This window comes from Hemitrygon akajei, chromosome 19 (assembly GCF_048418815.1).
Source record: "Hemitrygon akajei chromosome 19, sHemAka1.3, whole genome shotgun sequence".
NCBI lineage: Eukaryota > Metazoa > Chordata > Chondrichthyes > Myliobatiformes > Dasyatidae > Hemitrygon > Hemitrygon akajei.
In genome coordinates, this window is record NC_133142.1 from 58,153,190 (window position 1) to 58,177,527 (window position 24,338).

At 41.4% G+C, this 24,338-nt stretch overlaps 2 protein-coding genes across 2 annotated transcripts in view; both read right to left on the reverse strand.

Moving 5' to 3' along the window:
- tex264b (testis expressed 264, ER-phagy receptor b) overlaps window positions 1-626 on the reverse strand; it is a 454,741-nt gene extending 454,115 nt beyond the window's left edge. Inside the window, exon 1 of the mRNA XM_073072587.1 lies at window positions 197-626. Within this exon, the coding sequence (XP_072928688.1) occupies window positions 197-457 (261 nt within the window). The 5' untranslated portion in view covers window positions 458-626. The remainder of the gene's footprint in view (window positions 1-196) is intronic.
- A 4,824-nt stretch (window positions 627-5,450) lies between these two features.
- Window positions 5,451-24,338, reverse strand: part of mst1 (macrophage stimulating 1) — a 113,320-nt gene continuing 94,432 nt past the window's right edge. The window contains exons 16-18 of the mRNA XM_073072564.1: window positions 12,653-12,759; window positions 10,631-10,770; window positions 5,451-7,025 (exon numbers count right to left, since the gene is read on the reverse strand). Of these exons, the coding sequence (XP_072928665.1) occupies window positions 6,867-7,025; window positions 10,631-10,770; window positions 12,653-12,759 (406 nt within the window). The 3' untranslated portion in view covers window positions 5,451-6,866. The remainder of the gene's footprint in view (window positions 7,026-10,630; window positions 10,771-12,652; window positions 12,760-24,338) is intronic.

Genomic DNA, 24,338 nt, shown 5'->3' on the forward strand with positions numbered 1-24,338 from the left:
TTCAGCTGAACTATAAAAATTAAAATAAACTTAACACTACCATCGCCCTAAACCGAGCGAGAACGCTGCTCAGATTTGACAGTACTAGAATGTGCAGCCCAGGTTGACGTACGGTGAAGTGATGATGTCATCGCGCACAGGCGTGCATCCAGGAAGGCAACCGCATCAGGCCCAGCGACCGGGATGCTGTCCTTACCTGCTGAGGGTCGTCGTAGTAAATCCCGATACAGTTCAGCTTAGGCGCGATGCTGGTGCTCTCTGTAAAGAGATGGCCTGCCTCCCGGTACGGGCCTTGCTTGTATTTGTAGGCCAGGGTAAGGGCGCCGAAGGGTGATGGACCGGAACGTACCGATACCTTGGCTAACAGGCCGGAGTACAAGGCCAAAGCCAACAGGGTAGCGAGCAGGAAGGAGGTCAGGAGCAGGGTGATCAGGGCCAGGAGGCTCAGATCCGACATTGTGACGAGGGAGCTGGTGGAACAGTAGAGGGAAATCCCGGGCTGAGCGACGCGGCGCGTGCTGGGGGCGGCGGTTGGAGGAGGTGACGTGACGGGCGGGCGGAAAGGCGCGAGCTACCAGGTGACAGTGGCGCGAGCTGGCCCGTGACTCCATGCCACCCTGGGGGAGGGGGGGGGGAATGGCTATCCCTCTCAACCCCATTCTCCCCACGGCCTTACTGAACAACTCTGTCCTAAATGGACGTCCCTCTTCTGAGGTTGTGCCCTGTGGTCCTAACCCACTGTACCCCACTCCTGGAGACATTTTCTCCACAGAGGATATTGCTTTATGGGACATTCTCGCTGGAGGTCTGTGCCTAGTGGTGTTCTGCAGAGAGATCCATGCTGGTTGACTGTTTGTGATGCATATGAATGACCTGGATGAGTAAGTTTGCAGACAACCTGACGATTGATAGTATTGTGAGTAGTGCAGAAGACTGCCAAAGGACCCAGCAAGGTATAGATCAGTTGCAAATATGGGTGGAGAAATGACAGATGAAGTTTAATCTGGCCAAACGTGAAGTCATGCATTTTGGGAGATCATATCGAACGTTGATTTGTGGAGGGATCTAGGTGTCCAAGACCTCAGCTCCCTGAAAGTGGTTACAGAGGTCGATAGGATGGTAAGAAAAGCAAACAGCATTCTTGATTAGTCGACTCCTGATTCTAGAGGAAACATACTCCCCAAATCTCTCAGGATCTTGTGTAGAGTTTGGAGTTCAATTCTGGCATCCTCTGTAAGAAAGTTTGTATATTCTTCCCATATGCTTGTGGACTCCTCTGGATGCTCCAGTTTATTCCCATGTTCCAAAGAAGAACTGATTAGTAGGTTGTTGGTCATTGTAAATACTCCTGGGATTAGGCTAGGGTTAAATAGGTGGGCTGCTAGGTGTTACAGCTCAGTGGGCCAGATACTACGCTGTATCTGAATAAATAACTCTTCTAAACTTTAGTAAATACAAACCTGGGTTGTCCAACCGTTCCACTTAAAACAAATTGCCCTTTCCAGTCACTAGTTTAATAAATATTCTCTGCATTGCTTTCAAAGAGTTAAGATCCTTCCTTAAGTAGGCTAATACAATGCAGCACTGCATAGTCAAGATCTGCTGTCACCAAATCCCCTATAAAACTGGTTAAATCTACCTACTTCTATGTTTAATTCCTAATTATTTACTGTATCTGCATGCTAGCCTTTTGTAAATTATCCAAGATATCTTACAGTGGGAGGGAGAACAGCCAGAGGTCGTGGTACCTATTGGTACCAATGACATAGGTAGGAAAAGGGAGGAGGTCCTGACAAAAGACTACAAGGTGTTAGGAAGGAAGTTGAGAAGCAGGACCGCAAAGGTAGTAATCTTGAAATTACTACTTGTGCCACGCGACAGTGCGTTTAGGAATAGAATGAGGTACAGGATAAATGCATGGCTGAGGGATTGGAGCAGGGGGCAGGGATTCAGATTTCTGGATCACTGGGACCTCTTTTGGGGCAGGTGTGACCTGTACATAAAGGACGGGTTGCACTTGAATCCCAGGGAAACCAATATCCTGGCGGGGAGGTTTGCTAAGGCTATTGGGGAGAGTTTAAACTAGAATTGTTGGGGGGTGGGAACCGAACTGAAGAGACTGGGGAAAAGGCAGTTGGCTCACAAATAGAGAAAGCTTGGAGACGGTGTGTGAGGGAGGATAGGCAGGTGATAGAGAAGGGACGAGATTCAGATGGACAGTTTGAGATGTGTCTATTTTAACACAAGAAGTATTGTGAACAAAGCGGATGAGCTTAGAGTGTGGATCAGTACTTGGAGATATGATCTGGTAGCCTTGGATGGCTCAGGGACAGGAATGGTTACTTCAAGTGGGTCTTGGATGTTACAGAAAGGACAGGGAGGGAGGCAAAAGAGGTGGGGACGTGGCACTGTTGATCAGAGATAGTGTCACGGCTGCAGAAAAGGTGGACGCCATGGAGAGATTGTCTACAGAGTCTCTGTGGGTGGAGGTTAGGAACAGGAAGAGGTCAATAAGTTTACTGGGTGTTTTTTATAGGCCGCCCAATAGTAACAGGAACATCGAGGAATAGATAGGGAAACAGATCCTGGAAAGGTGTAATAATAACAGAATTGTCATGATGGGAGACTTTAATTTCCCAAAAATCGATTGGCATCTCCCTAGAGCAAGGGGTTCAGATGGGGTGGAGTTTGTTAGGTGTGTTCAAGAAGGTTTCTTGACACAATATGTAAATAAGCCTACAAGAGGAGAGGCTGTACTTGGTTTGGTATTAGGAAATGAACCTGGTCAGGTGTCAGATCTCTCAGTGGGAGAGCATTTTGGAGATAGCGATCATAATTCTATCTCCTTTACAATAGCATTGGAGAGAGATAGGAACAGACAAGTTAGAAAAGCGTTTAATTGGAGTAAGGGGAATTATGAGGCTACCAGGCAGGAAATTGGAAGCTTAAATTGGGAACAGATGTTCTCAGGGAAAAGTACGGAAGAAATGTGGCAAATCTTCAGGGGATATTTGTGTGGAGTTCTGTATAGGTACGTTCCAATGAGACGGAACTTATGGTAGGGTGCAGGAACCATGGTGTACAAAGACTGTAATAAATCTAGTCAAGGAGAAAAGAAAAGCTTACAGAAGGTTCAGAGAGCTAGGTAATGTTAAGAGATCTAGAAGATTATAGGGCAAATAGGAAGGAGCTTAAAAAGGAAATTAGGAGAACCAGAAGGGGCCATGAGAAGGCCTTGGCAGGCAGGATTAAGGAAAACCCCAAGGCATTCTACAAGTATGTGAAGAGCAAGAGGATAAGACATGAAAGAATAGGACCTATCGAGTGTGATAGTGGGAAAGTGTGTATGGAACCAGAGGAAATAGTGGAGGTACTTAATGAATACTTAAGTATTCGCTATAGAAAAGGATCTTGGTGATTGTAGTGCAGACTGAAAAGCTTGAGCATGTAGATATTAAGAAAGAGGATGTGCTGGAGCTTTTGGAAAGCATCAAGTTGGATAAGTCGCCGGGACTGGATGAGATGTACCCCAGGCTACTGTGGAAGGCGAGGGAAGAGATTGCTGAGCATCTGGCGATGATCTTTAAATCATCAATGGGGACGGGAGAGGTTCTGGGGGACTGGAGGATTGCAGATGTTGTTCCTTTATTCAAGAAAAGCAATAGAGATAGCCCAGAAAATTATTGACCAGTGAGTCTTACTTCAGTGGTTGGTAAGTTGATGGAAAAGATCCTGAGAGGCAGGATTTATGAACATTTGGAGAGGTATAATACGATTAGGAATAAGCAGCATGGCTTTGTCAAGGGCAGGTCATGCCTTACGAGCCTGATTGAATTTTTTGAGGGTGCGACTAAACACATTGATGAAGGAAGAGCAGTAGATATAGTGTATATGGATTTCAGCAAGGCATTAGACAAGGTACCCCATGCCAGGCTTATTGAGAAAGTAAGGATGCATGGGACCCAAGGGGACATTGCTTTGTGGATCCAGAACTGGCTTGCCCACAGAGTGGTTGTGGACGGGTCATATTCTGCATGGAGGTCGGTGACCAGTGGTGTGCTGCAGGGATCTGTTCTGGGAACCTTACTCTTCGTGATTTTTATAAATGACATGGATGTGGAAGTGGAGGGATGGGTTAGTAAGTTTGCTGATGACACAAAGGTTGGAGGTGTTGTGGATAGTGTGGAAGGCTGACAGAGATTACAGCGGGACATTGATGGGATGCAAAACTGGGCTGAGAAGTGGCAGATGTTCAACCCAGGTAAGTGTAAAGTGGTTCATTTTGGTAGGTCAAATATGATGGCAGAATATAGTATTAATAGCAATGTGGAGGATCAGAGGGATCTTGGGGTCCGAGTCCATAGGACGCTCAAAGCAGCTGCGCAGGTTGATGCTGTTGTTAAGAAGGCATACGGTGTATTGGCCTACATTAATCATGGAATTGAATTTAGGAGCCGAGAGGTAATATTGCAGCTATGTAGGACCCTGGTCAGACCCCACTTGAAGTACTGTGCTCAATTCTGATTGCCTCACTACAGGAAGGATGTGGAAGCCATAGAAAGGGTGCAGAGGAGATTTACAAGGATTGGGGAGCATGCCTTATGAAAACAGGTTGAGTGAACTTGGCCTTTTCTCCTTGGAGTGACAGAGGATGAGAGGTGACCTGATAGAGGTGTCACATTGATCGTGTGGATAGTCAGAGGCTTTTTGCCAGGGCTGAAATGGTTGCCTCTAGAAAACACAGGATTAAGATGCTGGGGAGTAGGTACAGAGGAGATGTCAGGGTTAAGTTTTTTACGCAGAGAGTGGTGAGTGCATGGAATGGGCTGCTGGCAACGGTGGTGGAGGCAGATACAATAGGGTCTTTTAAGAGACTTTTGGATAGATACATGGAGCTTAGAAAACTAGAGGGCTATTAGTAATCCTCATGATTTCTAAGGTAGGGACATGTTCGGCACAACTTTGTTGGCCGAAGGGCTTGTATTATGCTGTAGGTTTTCTTTTTCTAAATTATGTAGTAAGACACCCACTTTTTTCTGCATCTCAAAGCTCTGTTATCTCTTATTTAAAGAATGTGCTTTTTATTGTTGCCAAAATAGAAAATTTCAGTTTCCTGAATTATGATCTATTTCTCAGATCTTTACCTAACAAGTTAATTTGTATCTCTTTGTTCCTTGTCTTGCGTTCTTTTCACAACATATCTCCTGCTAATCATTTTCTCAATAGCAAATTTAGCAACGATCCCTTCATCCACAATATTTATATAAACTGTAAAATGTTGAGGTCCCAGCACCAATCGTTACATCTTGCCAACCAAGTTTGGCATGAATTCTGTTGAAATCATTTCAGAAGTTGGTATTTTTGGTGTTGAATTTTATTTCTCAAAACAGAACAAGAAGATAACAATTAAAGTGATGTGCAATAATGAATTTCATGTTGAACAAGCATGGTGTAGTCCAATATTTATTCACTGTGCCAATCAATATACAAAGCAGATTATGTTGATCCAGGACATCCAAGTAGCTGCAAAATGGACTGACTGAATATTTATTTTTGAGTGTATGTTAACGGTTATCATGTGTGCAAATAAAAGGTATACTTAAATAATTCATCATTACAATTACATCATCTGCAATAGGTTTAATAACAATACTTCAGTGTTTTAAAGATGCTTGGAAATTAAATAATTAAATTTTAAATGCAACAAACAAAATAAGGTACATTAATCCAGGAAACACTGTATTTGTTATGTGGGTACATATCATGAGACATTTTGGTTAAACTGTAACAACATGAAAGATTAAATGTCAACAATTTCAAATAATGATGTGTACCAAAATAGCAGTTTTTACAATGTACCATAAAAACTGTCATGAGCAATCCCAGGGATAACTAGAACATTGTGTGACTCACATTATTAAACATCTGAAATTATGCATGCATAAAATAAATGAAGTCTTCAGGATACTTTGAGAAAGTCAGAAAAGCATGCAGGATCATAGGGTTATAGATAGAGAACAAAAGCAAGGAAGTTGTGTTGGAGAAACTATAAAACCAGTTCAGCCACAAACTGGTGTTCATTTCTGGGCAGTATCCATTGAAATGGTGCACAAATGGTTTACTAGAATTATTTGGGTATGATAGACTGGAGAAGCTTGTGATGTCTGCATAGACTAAAGAAGATCAAGATATAATTTGGCAGATGTATTCAATATCATGCATGTTTCAGATAGAGTGAAGGGGTGGTATTCCTATTGCCGAAGGGTTGATAACCTAACAGCACAGATTTCAATTGCTTAGTAAAAAAAAAACTTTTTCTTCGTGCCTCCTTTTTGGTGAAGCAAGTCACTGCTTGAATGGATATGGAAGCAGATTCAATCATGGCTTTCAAAATAAAACTGGATATGTACTTGAAAGTTTAAAAATATGAAGAGCAAGAAAAGAATCGTGGAAAGAGACAAAGTGCAACTACTCTGACAAAAACCCTGATGTCAGTATGATGGGCTGAATAACCTCCTGTTATGCAGTAATGATTCTATTACCTAGCTTTTTTGTATCTTTATATTTGTTCTTGCAAAGCAGTAAATATTGAAAATCTCTCATTGAACAAGTATCCCACATAAATTAATTGATTGATTACTTAATTATACCTCCTCCAAAATAATAGATCTATTGAACAGCAAGTTCTTCTGAACATGATGAGGTTCAACTATCAAACTGCATTTTAGTTTTTAACTGCAAAATAGTTAAAGCTGATTATTGTTATTAACAATGCATTGATGGAATGCTGGGTAGTGGAGACAATGTGGTAGTATCAGTGTAGATGCTGGTTTTGGCATCTTCCATTGTAAGCATGACCTAAAGCCTTATAGCTCCATGACTTTTTTTATCCAGTTTACATACATTGAAACTCTGATAAAGATCCCAGGATGATTTGGCCGACCACACCCACGGCCTGGAATAATGACTCCTTCAAGTACCCAGCAGTCATTGGTGAAGCAGGAAAGGGGCCCACCATAATCACGCTGAAAAACACAAGAAATAGTTTCAGGTTTCAGAGAGCATCCTGTAATGTTTACTACTTGTTAATACTCACACCTGATAAAATGTTCTTTTTATATGGGTTATGATCCCCCACAGTTTACCTAGAGAAGCATGCTCTCAAGTTAAAATTATGACAAATCAAAATTCAATTCCCTGTGTCTATTATGACACCTAGAATCCACTAATTCTGCATACCTATGTCTCTCACAATCAATAACTCAACTACTCTGCAGATCACTTACTGCCCTCGATACACTATTCAGGTGGAATATTAAATGTTGACATGTATGGCTTAAGCCCCATCAAGCATGTCAAAGTTAACTTGGACATAAAGAAGCATCATTGCACTGTTCTTTTAGATCTCTATATAAGTGAGTCAGAATTTCCGGCTCAGGCAAGAGTTTAAATCCCATCATACAAGCTGGGAAGCTCAAAGTAGTTAAATACATCTTGAATAAATTACTAATATCATTTCTGCTTGTTTCAAAAATTAGATAAATACTTCAGAGGAACCACTATTTAGCACAATTGGAGATCGAGAATAAAAATGGGCTTTGCTGGTGATATCTCATCCTATTCATGAATGGAAGAAGCCTGCTAAGGCTTAATAGTAGCCAGGTTATGGGGTACAAGTTACAACGCAAGATAGAAAGGGCATATAAAATGAGCACTGTTACAATAGTCAAGGGGGATTTCAATGTATAGGTAGATTGGAAAAATCAGCCTGGTACTGGATCTCAAGAGAAAGAATTAATAGAATGCCCACAAGGTGGCTTTTTAGAGTAGCTTGTGGTTGAACCCACTTGAGAAAAGGCAATTCTGGATTTGATGTTGTGCAATGAATCAGATTTAATTAGCTTAAGCTGAAGGAACCCTTAAGAGGCAATGATCATAATATGATAGAATTCACCCTGGAGTTTAAGAAGAAGAAGCTAAAATCAGAAGTATCGTTCTAACAGTTGAGTAAAGTTAACTATCGAGGCATGAAAGAGGAGCTGACCAAAGTGAAAGGAGCAGGGATGACAGTGGAGCAGCAATGGTGAGAATTTCTAGGAATTCTGACGATAAAGGATCAGTTCATCCCAAAGAAGAAGCATTTTAATGGGAGGATGAATGTACAATATAGCAAAAAATAGTGGGAAACATTTAAAAGACAACTAAAAAAGCAATAAGATCAAAGGTGAAATATGAAGGTAAGCTAGCCAATAATATAAAAGAGAATACCAGAAGTTTTTCAAATATACAAAGAGTGAAAGAGGCAAGAATGGACATTGAACTGCTGGAAGGGTAGTATTAGGGAACAAAGATATAACAAACAAACTAAATAAGTTCTTCACTGTGGAATACAACATGCCAAAATTTCAAGAGAGTTGGGCAAAAGTGAGTATAATCGCTATACTAAGAGAAGGTGCTTGGGAAGTGAAAGGTCTGAAGGTGGATAAGTCACCTGGACCAAATGTACACTGAACACTGAAAGAGGTAGCTGAAAAGATTGTGAAGTCATTAATAGTGAACTTAAAAAACATTATATTCTGGAATGGTTCCAGAGGACCCGAACATCGTAAATGTCACTCCAATCTTTAAAAAGGGAGGGATGCAAAAGACAAGAAATTATAGGCCAGTTAGCCTAACTTAAGTCATTTGTTAGATGTTAAGAGTCCTTTATCAAGGATGAAGTTTCGGTGTACTTGGTGGTACATGGTAAAATAGGCTGAAGTCAGCAGGCTTCTGTAAAGGGAAATCTTGCCTGACAAAATGAATTCTTTGGGGAAATAATGGGAAGCATAAGCAAAGCAAAGGCAATGAATGTTGTTTACTTGGATTTTCAGAAGGCTTTTGACAAGGTGCTGCACATGAGGTTTCTAAACAAGATAGGAGACCATATTACAGGAAAGGTAGTAGTATGGATAGAACATAGGCTGACTAGCAGAAGGCGAAGAGTGGGAATAAGATGAGCCTTTATTGGTTGTCTGCCAGTGACTAGTGCTGTTCTGCAGAGGTCAGTGCTGGTTCCGCTACTTTTCACACTATATGTTAATAATCTGGATGATGAAATCATTGACTTTGTGGCCAAGAATGCAGTTGATACAAAGCTAGGTGGAGGGGCAGGTAATGTTGAGGAAGCAGGGAGTTTGCAGAAGGATTTAGATTGGGAGAAGGGGCAATGAAGTGAGTGTAGGGAAGTGTATGGTCATGCACTTGGTAGAAGGAATAAAGGCATAGGCTCTTTTCTAAACAGGGAACAAATTCAGAAATCAGGAGACCCACTGCAGAATTCCTAAAGGTTAACTTGCTGGTTGAGTCCTTAGTAAGGAAGGCAAATGCAATTTTTAGATTTATTTCAAGAGGATTAAAATATAAAAACAAGCATATAATGCATAAATTTTATAAGGCATTGGTCAGACCACTTTTGGAGTATTGTGAGTAGTTTTGAGCCTCTTATCTAAGAAAGGATTTGCTGGCATTGGAGAGGGTCCAGGGGAACTTTACAAGAACGATCCAGGGAATTAAAGTTTTAACATATGAGGCACATTTGATGGCTCTGAGTTTATATTCACTGAAGTTTAGAAAAACAGTGGGAGGGAAATATCTCATTGAACCTACTGAATATTGAAAGGTATGGATAAAGTGCACATGGAGAGGATGTTTTCAATAGTGTGAGACCATAAGGTGTAGGAGCAGAATTAAGCCATTTGGCCCATTGACTCTGCTCCGCCATTTCATCATGGCTGATCCAATTTCCCTCTCAGCCCCGTTCTCCTGCCTATTCCCCATATCCTTTCATGCCCTGACCAACCAAGAATCTATCAACCTCTTTCTTAAATTTACATAAAGACTTGGCCTCCATAGCTGCCTGTGGCAAAGAATTCCACAGCTTCACCACCCTCTGGCTGAAGAAATTTATCCTCATCTTCGTTCTAAAAGGACACCCCTCCCTCTATTCTGAGGCTGTATCCTCTGGTCTTAGACTCTCCCACCATAGGAAACATCCTTTCCCCATCCACTCTATCAAGGCCTTTTGCCATTCGATAGGTTTCGATGAGGTCACCCCTCATTCTTTTGAATTCTAGTGAATAGAGGCCCAGAGCCATCAGACACTGTTCATATGACAAACCATTCAATCCTGGAATCATTTTTGTGAGCTTCCTTTGAATTCTGTCCAGGAAGGGAAGAGTTTGAGACCAGAGAATCAGAAACTGATAGTAGAACTGATAAGAGATGGAATTTCTTTAGCCACAGGATGGTTAATCTGTGTAATTCATTGAGTACATTTAATGTAGAGGTTGATAAGTTCTTGATTTTTTTAAGAGTCAAAGGTTACAGGGAGGAGGCAGGAGAATGAGGTTCAGAAGAAAAATAAATCAACCATGATCAAATTGCAGAGCAGACTCACTGGACTGAATAGCCTAATTCTGCTCCTATGTGGTCTTTATTCTACTGATAAAATATCTGAAATCTGCTCAGTGCTATTTCTTCATATCTCTGAATTCTGAGATTTTGAAACACTTAATTAAATCTCTAATGCCACCTTCATGAGCTGCGGTTTGGCTCAATACTAAGAAGTCTTTATCTGCAGTTTGCTTACCTCACAAGCTCCAGCTCCCCGTATAACAGTTCTAGCACAGATCTCTGTCTCAGCCACGCGCCCTCTGTAGTACTTATTGCATTCCTTGTTACTGATTACTGGCATTTTCAAGATATTTAGGACATCGTCATTGCCTGTGCCTTCAAATCAAAAATAATTTTTAAAACGTAAGAGAGCCAAGGAGCAAACACGAGGAAATCTGCAGATGCTGGAAATTCAAACAACACACACAAAGTGCTGGTGGAACACAGCAGGCCAGGCAGCATCTATAAGGAGAAGCACTGTTGATGTTTAGGGCCGAGACCCTTCATCAGGACTATGACCTGACGAAGGGTCTCGGTCCTAAACGTCGACAGTGCTTCTTATAGATGCTGCCTGACCTGCTGTGTTCCACCAGCATTTTGTGTGTGTAGAGAACCAAGGAGATGGAACGTTGGGTAAATGAAAGTTATAGCCCATAGGCTCTGCATGGATACACTAACAATATCCAGGAAGGTTTCATTAAAGGTCCATGTATTTCCAGCTTTGCAGGAATATGCAGACTCATTTCATTTTGCCTCAAAGCACCAGATTGCTCTATTGTTTGTTTTTTTTTACAGTTTTTAATCTCAATTTCCTGACGTGAAAAGTGCTGCAATTACTGCCTGTTCCAACATTAAAGAGAGCACAAACATGAAAAATCTGCAGAAGTTGGAAATCCAAAGCAGCAGCAGACACATAATTTTTGAGGAGCTCAGCAAGACAGGCAGCATCTATAGAAAAGGTAAAAATTTGACATTTCAGGCTCAAACATTAAACATTTCATGTTTACTTCAGAAAAGAGTAAACATTCGACCCTTCATCAGGACTGGAAAGAAAGAGAGGTCAGAGTAAGAAGGTGGGGGGAGGAGAGGAAGTACAAGGTGGTAGGTGATAGATGAAACCAGGAGAGGGGATAAAGTAAAGAGATAAAGGGCTAGAGAACAGGGAATCTTATAGAAGAGGATAGATCTACATCAAGTCTCACTAATATATTAGAGGCCACATCAGGAGCACAACAGGTGAAGTGTCGCCTCACCTGGAAGCACTGATGAGGCCCTAAATGATAATGGTTGGTGAGATCCAATTGGGAGACCACCTTGCCAAGCACCTACACTCCTCCCACCATAACAAGCAGGATGTCCCGGTAGCCACCCATTTCAATTCTACTTCCCATTCCGGCATGTCAGTCTGTGACCTCCTCTGCTGCCACAATTGGGCCACACTCAGGTTGGAGGAGCAACATCTTATATTCTGTCTGGGTAGCCTCCAACCTGATGACGTGAACATTGATTTCTCAAACTGCCGGTAATTGCCCATCCCCTCTCCTTCACTATCCCCATTTCCCTCTCTCACCTCATCTCCTACCTACCCATCACCATCCTCTGGTGCTCCTCCTCCTTCCCTTTCTTCCATGATCTTCCATCCTCTCCTATCAGATTCCCCCTTCACAATCAACTTCCCAGCTCTTTACTTCACCCCTCCACCTCCCAGTTTCACCTATCACCTACCATCTTGTACTTCTTCCTCCCCTCTCCACACCTTCTCACTTTGACTTCTTTCTTTCCAGTCCTTATGAAAGGTCTTGGCCTGAAATATTGACTGTTCACTATTTTCCATAAATGCTGCCTAGCCTGCTGAGTTCCTCCAGCATTTTGCATGTGTTGCTTTAAAGGCAACATATTCAAGGCATGGAGTTTATTGTCATGTGCACAAGTGCGATAATGTACAGATACAATTTAAAACTTGCAAACATATAGTAAGTGGCCGGTTTGGTGAAGGTGCCTTGTGCTTCTGTTGTTTATAGATCAAGGAGTGAAATCATTGTTAGGATTTAAATAGGTACCATTATCACTAACCATCTCGGTCTGAATGAAGAAACTGGACCGATGTAAATCCTCTTAAACTGTGAACGGTTTCAAACAACTACTAAGTATTTATCTAAAGCATGCTAAATGTGAGTTAAATTTGAACACTTGCTCAAAAGTTGGAAATTGCCCTTACCTTGTGTCTCACCCCATCCTGCTATCTCACATTGGGTCCCTTCAGGAACAATGTACCGTTGAGGGGGCAGACAGATCACAGCAACTCGGCTGTTTAAGACAGCTGCTCTGTGTAGACAGAAATCACTGTAAGTTATTGGAGAGAACGCTGACCTGGTTTTTAAACATAGAGTGGTTTGTAAACAGTGAAATTCAAAATTTGAGGAAAGTGGAGATTCAGAGCAGTGAGATGAAGTTGTTTTGCTTTCTTTTCTGTGCAATATTGATTGCTCATGTAACTTTTAGAGCATTAAGCAAAATATCCAGTATTTAGTAATTAGCTAGTCAGCTTATAAAGATTTAGAGACTAAAAAGTAGATAATAATAGACTGATAAAATGAAAACCATGAAGTTAGTTGACACCATTTATGGAGTCAATTATATAACAGTGAAATGGGCTATTTGGTCTATCAAGTCCACACCTTTTATACTTAGCCATACACAATTCCCATTTTTATTCTCCCCACATTCCCATCAATACTTCTACTCACCTACATACTAGGGACAATTTACAGAGGCCATTGAACCACCAATCTACCTGCCTTTGGTATCTGGGAGCAAACCGGAGCACCATGTGGGGAAATCACAGGGAGAACATGTTAACTCTTAACACAAATCCCACCAGAGGTCACGATTGAATATGGATTGCTAGGGCTCTGAAGCAGGAGCACAAATTACTGTATCGTTATATCTGAGAGAAACAGTTAATGTTTCAGATGGATAACCTTATCTCAGACTGAAATTTTAACACTTTCAATCCACGATGCTACTAACCTGTTAAGTATTTGTGGCAGCTTGTATTTTATTTTTCAGTAGATCAAGATATGATATGGGATGTTGTATGACTGTACCTCAGTCCCTGGAATGCAAGACTGCCTTCAGTAGACACCTCTACTTCAAAACACTTCATCATCAGTGAATTGTGCTGCAACTTTTCACTCCCAAACATAAAGGAGTGGGTGAACAATGTTCTCTGAAAGTCATGCATGGCTCACAGAAAGATTTAGTTGATTATAATGGAAGGGAATAACTGCACAAAGCCATAATTAAACCATAACTACAGTTCTGTGAGTAAGGAGCATAAGGTAGATTTTCCAGAATGATACCTAGACTGAAGGTTGAATTACAAAGAGAAATACCATCCCTGCAATTTAGACGGCTAAAGGATTTTTAGGATTAGCAAACCTAAAATTCAAATTCAAGATTGTTTAATGTTATTTCCAGAATACAAGTGTAAAGGAGAACAAAATATTTGTTACTCTGGATCTGATGCAGCACAAAACACAATAAGATAAAGAACCCAATAATAAAACAACACGATATACTGTAAATACATAAGTTAGCTTATAAACAATGATTGTACATCCATAAAGTGATGCTATGTGCAGGAGAGTCTCTACATGAGGTGACTGACAGAAAACAATAAAAGTAATGGTGGTGGAGGGCGGGTTAGTGGGTGATCTGCCTTATTGCTTGAGCAATGTAACTGTTTTTGGTCCTGGCTTGGATACTACATAGCCTCCACCCTGATGGGAGTGGGACTAAGACTAGGAGGCTAATGTAAGGTTGCAGCCAGTTATTCCATGAGTGAAGTTAGGAGGGCTTTCTCAAAACAGTAGAAATTTTGAACACTCCTGCAAAAGGCAATCGATGCCAGGTCAATTGTTAATTTGAAATTGGAGGTTGGTGCTTTTTTTTTGTTCAAAAGTGGATATTCAAGGGATGGGTCACAATAACCCATGATCTCAAGAATGTCAGGCCATGGATTAACACATGGAATTATGACATTGTAGCCATTAATGAGATTGGAAGATGGCGAGTGTCATGCCACTGATCAAAAAAGAATGTAGGCAAAAGGCAGGTAAATATAGGCTAGTTAGTTTAATATCTGTAGTTGGGAAAATGCTCAAAGCTATCATTAAAGAAGAAATAGCAAGGCATCTGGAAAAGCAATGGATCCATCAGGCAGACACAGCGTGGATTCAGCCAAGGCAGGTCCTGTTTGACAAATTTACTGGAGTTCTTTGAAGATATAACAACCATAGTGGATAGAGGGGAACAGATGGACATTATTTACTTGGATTTCCAGAATGTGTTTAATGGGGTGCCGCTTAAAAGTCTTATCCATAAGATAAGGATGCATAGAGTTGGGGTGATGTATTAGCATAGATGGAGGATTGGTTAACTAATAGAAAGCAGGGAGTTGAGATACATGGGTGCTTCTCTGGTTGACAATCAGTGGTGAGTGCTGTGCCACAGGGGTCGGTGCTGGGCCTGCAACTGTTCACGGTATACATTAACAGTGTGGAAGAGTGGATCGAGTGTAGTGCATCTAAGTTTGCTGATACAAAATTGAGTGGGAAAGCAAATTGTGCAGAAGATACAGAGAGTCTGCAGAGAGATATAGACAGGTTAAGTGAGTGGGCAAGGGTCTGACAGATGAAGTACAATGTTGGTAAATGCGAGGTCATCTACTTTGGAAGGAAAAATGAAAGAGCGGATTATTATTTAAATGGTAAACATTGCAGCATGCTGCTGTGCAGAGGGACTTGGGAGTGCTTGTGCATGAATCACAAAAGGTTGGTTTACAGGTGCAGCAGGCTAGCAAGAAAGCAAATGGAATGTTGGCCTGCTTTGCTAGAGGGATTGAATTTAAGGGCAGGGAGGTTATGCTGCAACTGTACAGGCTACTGGTGAGGCCGCACTGGAGTACTGCATGCAGTTTTGGTCTCCTCACTTGAGGATGGATATACTGGCTTTGGGGGTGTTGTAGACGAGGTTCACCAAGTTGTTTCCAGAGATGAGGGGGTAGACTGTGAGGAGAGATTGAGTCACCTGGGACCGTACTCACTGGAATTCAGAAGAATGGGAGGAGATCTTATAGAAACATATAAAATTATGAAAGGGATAGAGCAGATAGAGGCAGGAAAGTTGTATCCACCGGTAGGTGAGATTAGAACTAGGGGACATAGCTTCAAGGTTTGGGGGAGTAGATTTACAAAAGAGATCAGGAGGAACTGTTTTTCTTAGAGGGTGGTGAGTCTGTGAAATTGTCTGCCCAATGAAGCAGTGGAGGCTACCTTGGTAAATATATCTAAGACAAGGTTGGATAGATTTTTGCATAGATGGGGAATTAAGGGTTATGGGGAAAAAACAGGTGGAGATGAGTCCGTGGCCAGATCAGCAATGATCTTATTGAATGACGGAGCAGGCTCGACGGGCCAGATGGCCTACTCCTGCTCCAATTTCTGATGAGACTTGGTTTTAGGAAGGGCAGGACTGGCAGCTCAATATTCTGGGGTTCTGTTGTTTTAGATGTGATAGAGCGGGAGGGATGAAAGGGAGAGGGGTAGCATTATTATAGAAAATATCATGGCAGTACTCAGTCTAGTGATCTTTATTGGTGGAAATGTGGAATAAGAAAGGTATGACTACCTTAATAGAGCTGTATTATAGACTCCCAAACAGTCTGCGGTATTTAGAGGAACAAATTTGTAGAAAGATTGCAGATGGTTGTAAGAAATGTAGGATTGTGATAGTAGCTGATTTTAACTTTCTACATATTGACTGGGGCTCCCATACTGTAAAAGTACTGGATGGGAAAGAGTTTGTCAAATGTATTCAGGAAAGTTTCGTTAATCAGCACATAGAAGTCCTTATGAGAGAGTGTGCAACACTTAATCTCCTACGGGGAAATGAGACAGAACAGGTGACAGACTTTTGTGTAGAGCAGCACTTTGCATCTAGTGATCATAATACCTTTAGTTTCAAGGTGATTATGGGAAAGGATAGGTCTGGTTCTCAAGTTGAGATTCAAAATTGGAGAAAGGCCAACTTTATTGGTATCAGAAAGGATCTGGCAAGTGTGAATTGGGACAGGCTGTTTTCTGGCAAAGGTGTACTTGGTAAATGGGAGGCCTTCAAAACTGAAATTTTGAGGGTAAAATGCTTGTATGTGCTTGTCAGAATAAAAGGCACAGGATTAGGTTTTGGTTTTCGAGAGATATTGAGGCCCTGGTTAAGAAAAAAAAAGGTGCGTAGCAGGTATAACAGGAACAAATTAGGTTCTTGAGTATAAGAAATGTAAAAAAATACTAAAGAAATCAGGAGGGCTAAAAGAAGGCTTGAGATTGCTCTAGCAGACAACATGAAGGAGAATCCTTAGATGTAAAGAGCAAAAGATTGGAAGGGACAAAATTGGTCCTCTGGAAGATGAGAATGGTAACCTATGCATGGAGCTAAAAGAGATAGGAGCAATCTTAAATGGATTTTTTACATCTGTATTTACTCGGGAGCGGATGCAAAATCCATAGAAGTGAGGCAAAGCAGCAGTGAGGTCATGGACTCTTTACAGATTACAGGGGAGGAGGTGTTTGCTGTCTTTGGGCAAATTAGGGCAGACAAAGCCCCAGGGCCTGACAAAGTGTTCCCTTGGACCCTGTGGGAGGCAAGTGCAGAAATTGTAGGGGCCCTAGCAGCAATATTTAAGTCATCCTAGTTGTCAGGTGGGGTACTGGAGGATTGGAGGATAGCTGATTAGCCTAGTTTGAGAAAGATCTGTAAGAATAAACCAGGAAATTATAGGCCTGTGAGCCTGACATCAGCAGTGGGAAAGTTATTGGAGGGTATTCTAAGGGACCAGATATAAAAGTATTTGGATAGAGAGAGACTAGGGATAGTCAGTATGGCTTTGTCCATGGTAGGTCATGTTTAACCAACCTTATAGAGTTTTTCGAGGAAGCTATCAGGAATTTTGATGAAGGCAAGGCAGTGGGTGCTGTCTACATAGACTTCAGTAAAGCATTTGGCAAAGTCCTACATGGGAAGTTGGTCAAGAAGGTTTAGTCGCTTGCCATTGAAAATGAGATAGCAAATTAGATTAGAGATTGGGTTGGTAGGAGAAGCCAGAGAACGGTAGTAGATGGTTGCCTCTCTGACTAGAGGCCTGTGACTAGTGGAAAGCCACAGGGATTGATGTTGGGTCCTTTGTTGTTTATCATCTATATCAACAAACTGAATAACAATCTAGTAGACTGGATCAGCAAATCTGTGGATGACGCCAAGACAGGGGCATAGTGGACAATGAAGAAGGCCATCAAAGCTTGCAGTGGGATCTGGACCATTTTGAAAAATGGCAGATGAAATTTAATGTAGACTAGTGTGAGGTGTTACACCTTGAGAGGACCAACCAAGGGAGGGCACTGAGGAGTGCGGTAGAACGTTTGGGAATATCAGTCCATAATTCATTGAAAGTGGTGTCACAGGTAGATCAGGTCATAAAGAAAGCTTTTGGCACATTGGCCTTCATGGATCAAAGTATTGAGTAAAGGAGTTGGAATGTTGTGTTGAAGTTGTATGAGACATTGGTGAGGTCTAATTTGGTGTATTATCTTGTCACCTGCCTACAGAAAAGATGTAAGTAAGGTTGAAAGAGTACAGAGAAAATTTACTAGGACTTTGCCAGGACTGGAGGACTTGTAAGGAAAGATTGAATAGGTTAGGACTTCATTCCCTAGAATGTAAAATATTGAGGGGATATATGATAGAGATATACAAAATTATGAGGGGTATAGATAGGATATATGCAAACAGGCTTTTTCCACTGAGGTTGGGTGAGACTACAACTAGAGGTTATGGGTGAAATGTTTAAGGGGAACATGAGGGAAACGTGGAATGAGCTGCCAGTGCAAGTAGTGGATGAGATTTCAACTTAAATGTTTAAGAGAATTTTGGATAGATACATGGATGGGAGGGATATGGAGGGCTATGCTCCTGGCGCAGATTGATGGAAATAGGCAGTTTAAATTGTTCGGATTGACTAGATGGGCCAAGGGGCCTATTTCTGTGCTGTAGTTTTTTATGACTCTAATGTTAGAATAGATTCCATAAATGGGGAGTTAAGAAGATAATTAAAGTCAGCATTTTAGGCAGATTTGAACAACAGGAATATATACTTCAGGCTACAACTCAGCGTACGATACAATCAACTCCTACAAACCTATCATCAGGCTTCAAGAACTGGGCCTATATACCTTTTAAAGATAGCCTTTAAAAATTAGCTTTACTGTACTTGTCATGTAGACATCAAAATATATAGTGAAATGTGTCATTTGCATTGAATTCATGAGGACTGTGCTGGGCAGCCCATAAGTGTTGCTATGCTTCCAGCGCCAATGTAGCATGCCCACACTCACTAACCCTAACCCATACATCTTTGAAATGTGGGAAAAATCTGGAGCACCAAGTCACAGGGAGAATATATAAACTCCTTCCAGAGAGTGACAGGAATTGAATCCTGATCTAAAGATGACTGGCACTATAAAGCAATGTGCTAATTACCACACTACCTCCAATCTTGGTATGAATTGACAGGGTTCATACCTCCTTATGTACCTGGATCCTCAATCAGTAAGGATTGGTGACTACATCCATTCTAGATGTACAAACAAGCTGGATGAACTCAGCAGGTCGGGCAGCATCCGTTGAAAGGAGCAGTCAACGTTTCAGGCCGAGACACTTCGTCAGGACTAAAGAAGGAGGGGGCAGGGGCCCTATAAAGAAGGTGGGGGGAGGGTGGAATGTGCCAGGTGAAAAACCAATCAGAGGAAAGATCAAGGGGTGGGGGAGGGGATAGGCAGGAGAGGTGAAGAAGGAATCTAAGGGGAAAGCACTATGGGTAGTAGAAGAAGGCAGAGTCATGAGTGAGATGATAGGCAGCTGGAAGAGGACACAGACTGCAGGTGGGATGGGGGAAGGAAGAGGGAGGGAATTACCGGAAGTTGGAGAATTCGATGTTCATACCAAAAGGCTGGAGACTACCCAGACAGTATATGAAATGTTGTTCCTCCAGCCAAAGTTTGGCCTCATCATGGCAGTAGAGGAGGCCATGTATGGACATATCTGAATGGGAATGTGAAGGAGAGTTGAAGTGAGTGGCAACCGGGAGATCCTGTCTGTTGTGGCAGACGGAGCATAGGTGCTCAACGAAGCAGTCCCCCAATCTGCGTTGGGTCTCGCCGATGTAGAGGAGGATGCAATAGATTACCCCAACAGAAGAATGGACAACAATATTGGAGGTATCAGTGGAAGTGTACCAGTTCACAGAAATGGAGGGAGTTTGGATGGAAAAACTTGATAAGATATTTTATTACACCCTCTCAGAAATCCCATTATGATAGTAACCTCCCTGTTTGCTGGAGAAATTGTGGAAATCAAAATACAAATCATATTTTTTGGGACTGCCTTGTTATCAAAAACTATTGGAGGGGGATACACAATGCCCTACAAGACATCTTTAAATGTGAAATACCCTTAGAGAGTAAGACCATATATTTTGGATACATACCTCAAGAATGGTTGAAAAGAGATAAATATTTAATGAATATACTGTTGGTGGCTGGTAAAAAGACTCTTACTAGGAAATGGTTATCACAGGAGAGCCCAACTTTAAATACATGTATGGAAATTACAATGGACATTTACAACATGGAGAAGATAACAGCATCTGTTAATCATGAGCTGGAACAATTTGATTCATACTGGGAAATATGGTTTAACTACATAATGCCTCATAGGCCTGATTTTATTCTCACAAATCAATGAATCTGTTGTAAAAAAAAATCACTCCCTACTTGTACATAGTTTTCCTTTTGCTTGTTTTTTCTTTCCACTCTTTTCTATAAGTGTATACCTCAGATAAATACTTTGTGGAGATTTGTGATATATATGATATATATGTACAATGTCTGAAATACAGCTTATGGAAATGTTTGTTTGATGATGAACTTCAATAAAAAAATAAATTACAGATTACCCCAACAGACTCACAAGTGAAGTGTTGCCTCACCTGGAAGGACTGTTTGGGGCCCTGAATGGTGGTAAGAGAGGAGGTGTAGAGACAGGTGTAGCACTTACGCTTGCAGGGATAATTGCCAGGTGGGAGATCTGTGGGGAGGGACGTGTGGACCAGACAGTCGCGGAGGGAACGATCCATGTGAAAAGCAGAGAGGGGTAGAGAGGGAAAGATGTCCTTAGTGACCACCTGCTGACCATCAAAGGGGCACCTCAAAAGTGAATGCTTAACCCCTACTCTGCTTCCTGTACACACATGGCTATGTGGCTGAGCACAGATACAGTGCCATATACAAATTTGCATAAGACACCATGGTTTTTGGATCAATCATAGGTGATGATGAGTCAGCATATAGTAGCGAGACAGGACATTTGGTTGGTGCTGCAGCAACAGCCCCTTGCTCAACATCAGTAAAACTGAAGAACTCATCATTGACTTCAGTAAGGGGAAGGAGAATGAACATGTGCTGGTCTGCATTCATAGACTGGCAGTACAGAGGGTCAACAACTTTAAATTCCTGGCCATTAACATACTGGATTACCTGCCTAGATGCACACAAGAAAGGAGCACCAGCATCTCTCTTGGACAGCTTATGTTTGGCATGGCACCAAACACTATAAAACATATGGACAGCTTAGGACATTTGACCTACTGAGTCTGCTCTGTCATTTCAGCAAGACTGATTTATTATCCCTTTCAAACCCATTCTGCCTTCTCCCCATAATCTTTAATGCCCTTACTGATCAAGAACCTATCAACCCCTTGTTTTAAATATACTCAATGATTTGGCCTCCACAGCCATCTCAGGCAATGAATTCCACAGATTCACCACTCACTGGTTAAAGAAATTTCTTTGTATAAGCTTTGTATTTTGAGGCTGTGCCCTTTGGTCCTAGACTCTCATGCTACTGGAAACATCCTCTCCACGTCCAATCTATCTAGATCTTTCAACATTGAATAAGTTTCAATGAGATCCCATCCCCCATTCTAAGAAACTCCAGCAAGTATAGGATCAGAGCCATGAAATACTTTCATTCCCAGGATATTTCTCATAAACTCCCTCTGGACCTTCCAATGCCAGCACATCCTTTCTTAAATATGGGACCCAAAACTGCTCACAATACTCCAAATGCAGTCTGACCAAAGTGATATAAAGATTCGGTATTACATCCTTGCTTTTATATACTGGTCCTCTTGACATGAATGCTAGCATTGTATTGACCTTCCTTTCTACTGGCATGGAGTGCAAATTAACCTTCAGTGAATCTTATACTAGGACTCCCAAATCCCTTTACATCTCAGATTTCTGAACTTGCCCATTTAGAAAATAGACTACACTTTTATTCATTCTACCAAAGTGCATGAAAATACACTTACATACACTGTATTCCATCTGCCACTTCTTTACCCCTTCTCATCTGTCCAAGTCCTGCAGACACAGTTTCCTCAATACTGCCTCTCCCTCCACTTATCTTTGTTTCATCTGCAAAGTTGACCAGAAAGCTATTAATTCAGCCATCCAGATCATTAACATTTAACATGAAAAGTAGGGTATCTCACACTAAACCCTGCGGAACACAACTAGTTATCAGCAGGCAACCAGAAAAGGCCCCCTTTATTCCCACTCTTTGTCTCCTGCCTATCAACTTCTATCCATGCTAGTATCTTTAATGTAATACCATGTGTTCTTATCTTGGTTAGCAGCCTTGTCAAAGGCCTTCTGAAAATACAAGTAAACAACATCCATGACTCCTCTGTCTATCCTGCCTGTTATTTTCTCAAAGAATTCCAACAGATTTGTCGGTCAAGATTTCCTCCTAATTACCTTTTACAGATGCGCTGTTGAGTCTTGACTGGTTCCATCATGTTCTATGTGGCAAATCCAATGCACATAATATTATTAGCTGCAGAGAGTAGCTAAAATATCATGGCACATTCCTCCCCACAAGAAGACATTATCCAAAATCCCTACTATCTGGGGTATCTTCTCGTAGCTACCATTGGCAAGAGGCCTGAAGTCTCTCACCACTAGGCTCAAGAACAGCTTCTTTCCTTCAACTATTCAGTTCTTGAATCAACCTGCACAACCCTGGTCACTACCTCTGTATAAGAGCATAAGACATAGGAGCAGAAATAGGCCACTTGGCCCATCGAGTTACCACCATTCCATCATAGCTGATTTATTATCCCTCTCAACCCCATTTTCCCATCTTCTCTCTGTAATCTTTGACACCCCTACTAATCACAGCAATACTATAACCACTTTGCATTACAATGGATGTTCTATTTGTTCTAATTGAGTTCTTTCTTGTATAATTTGTATGTAATTTTGTTTACTTGTGCTACGGTGATGCTGCTACAAGTAAGTCTTCAATTGCACCTGTGCACACATGTACTTGTGCATTGGACAATAAACTTGATTTATTTTGATTAACCAAGCAGTTGTTCAATAACTGATCTTGGCAGGCTGAGATATGACTTATCTTCCTTCACTCTCACTAATGATCCAATCCTCTCCCCAACCCCAACAGAAATCTATATTTTCTGGTTCCTTACTGTTCGGATCAAAGACTTGTAATCTGGACTATGTCCTTGTTTATTTCCATGATATGTGTACGAGTGTTTATGTGCGCACATATTTTATATTTATCTTTATATGTAAAATACTGGCATCGTAGCTGAAGGTTGTCTGGAGAAGAATTCATATCCAAAGCTGAGGAACAGCTTCTATCCTAGAGCTGTGGCCTCCATCACACCACTCCCACAGAACAATGACTGAAACTGTGAGGAGCGCACACAAGGACTCAAATACTTGCACGAATGGCACTTTGTGCATTACTGTGATATTCTGGTGCTGCTGCAACTTATTTTCTGCTACTTATCTATTTAATACTGTTTTTCTATTACTGTCTTGTTTTTATCTACCGCTTTATTTAATTGCCTGAGAGGAAGCCAAATAGAGTTTCATTGTACCTCTGTATAATGAGAATAAAGATCATTCAATTCAATAGATTGTTGTACAAAGAAATGTACTAATCCATCACTTCATAAAAATTGAAACAGAAAATACTTAAAATGATAAATGTAGACTGCAATATAAGGCTAAACATTCACACTGCATATGATAAATATTGTGTTGTGTTTGGTTTGGGTTAGAACCTCTGCCTGTCTGACATGTAATTTATCCCAAGGGAATGCCTCTCACTGTTAGAAAATGATCTCATGTACTATATTGCATCTGTAAAACTCTGCAACTGCTCTACCACTCACATCGACAGTGATGAAATGATCTACATAGACCATAGAATAGTACAGCACAGTACAGGCCTTTCGGCCCACAATGTTGTGCTGACCCTTAAACCCTGCCTCCTATATAAACCCCAACTTAAATTCCTCCATATACCTGTCTAGTAGTCTCTTAAATTTCACTAGTATATCTGCCTCCACCACTGACTCAGGCAGTGCATTCCACACACCAACCACTCTCTGAGTAAAAAACCTTCCTCTAATATCACCCTTGAACTTCCCACCCCTTACCTTAAAGCCAGGTCCTCTTATATTGAGCAGGGGCACCCTGGGGAAGAGGTGCTAGCTGTCCACTCTATCTTTTCCTCTTAATATCTTGTATACCTCTATCATGTCTCCTCTCATCCTCCTTCTCTCCAAAGAGTAAAGCCCTAGCTCCCTTAATCTCTGATCATAATGCATACTCTCTAAACCAGGCAACATCCTGGTAAATCTCCTCTGTACCCTTTCCAATGCTTCCACATCCTTCCTATAGTGAGCTGACCAGAAC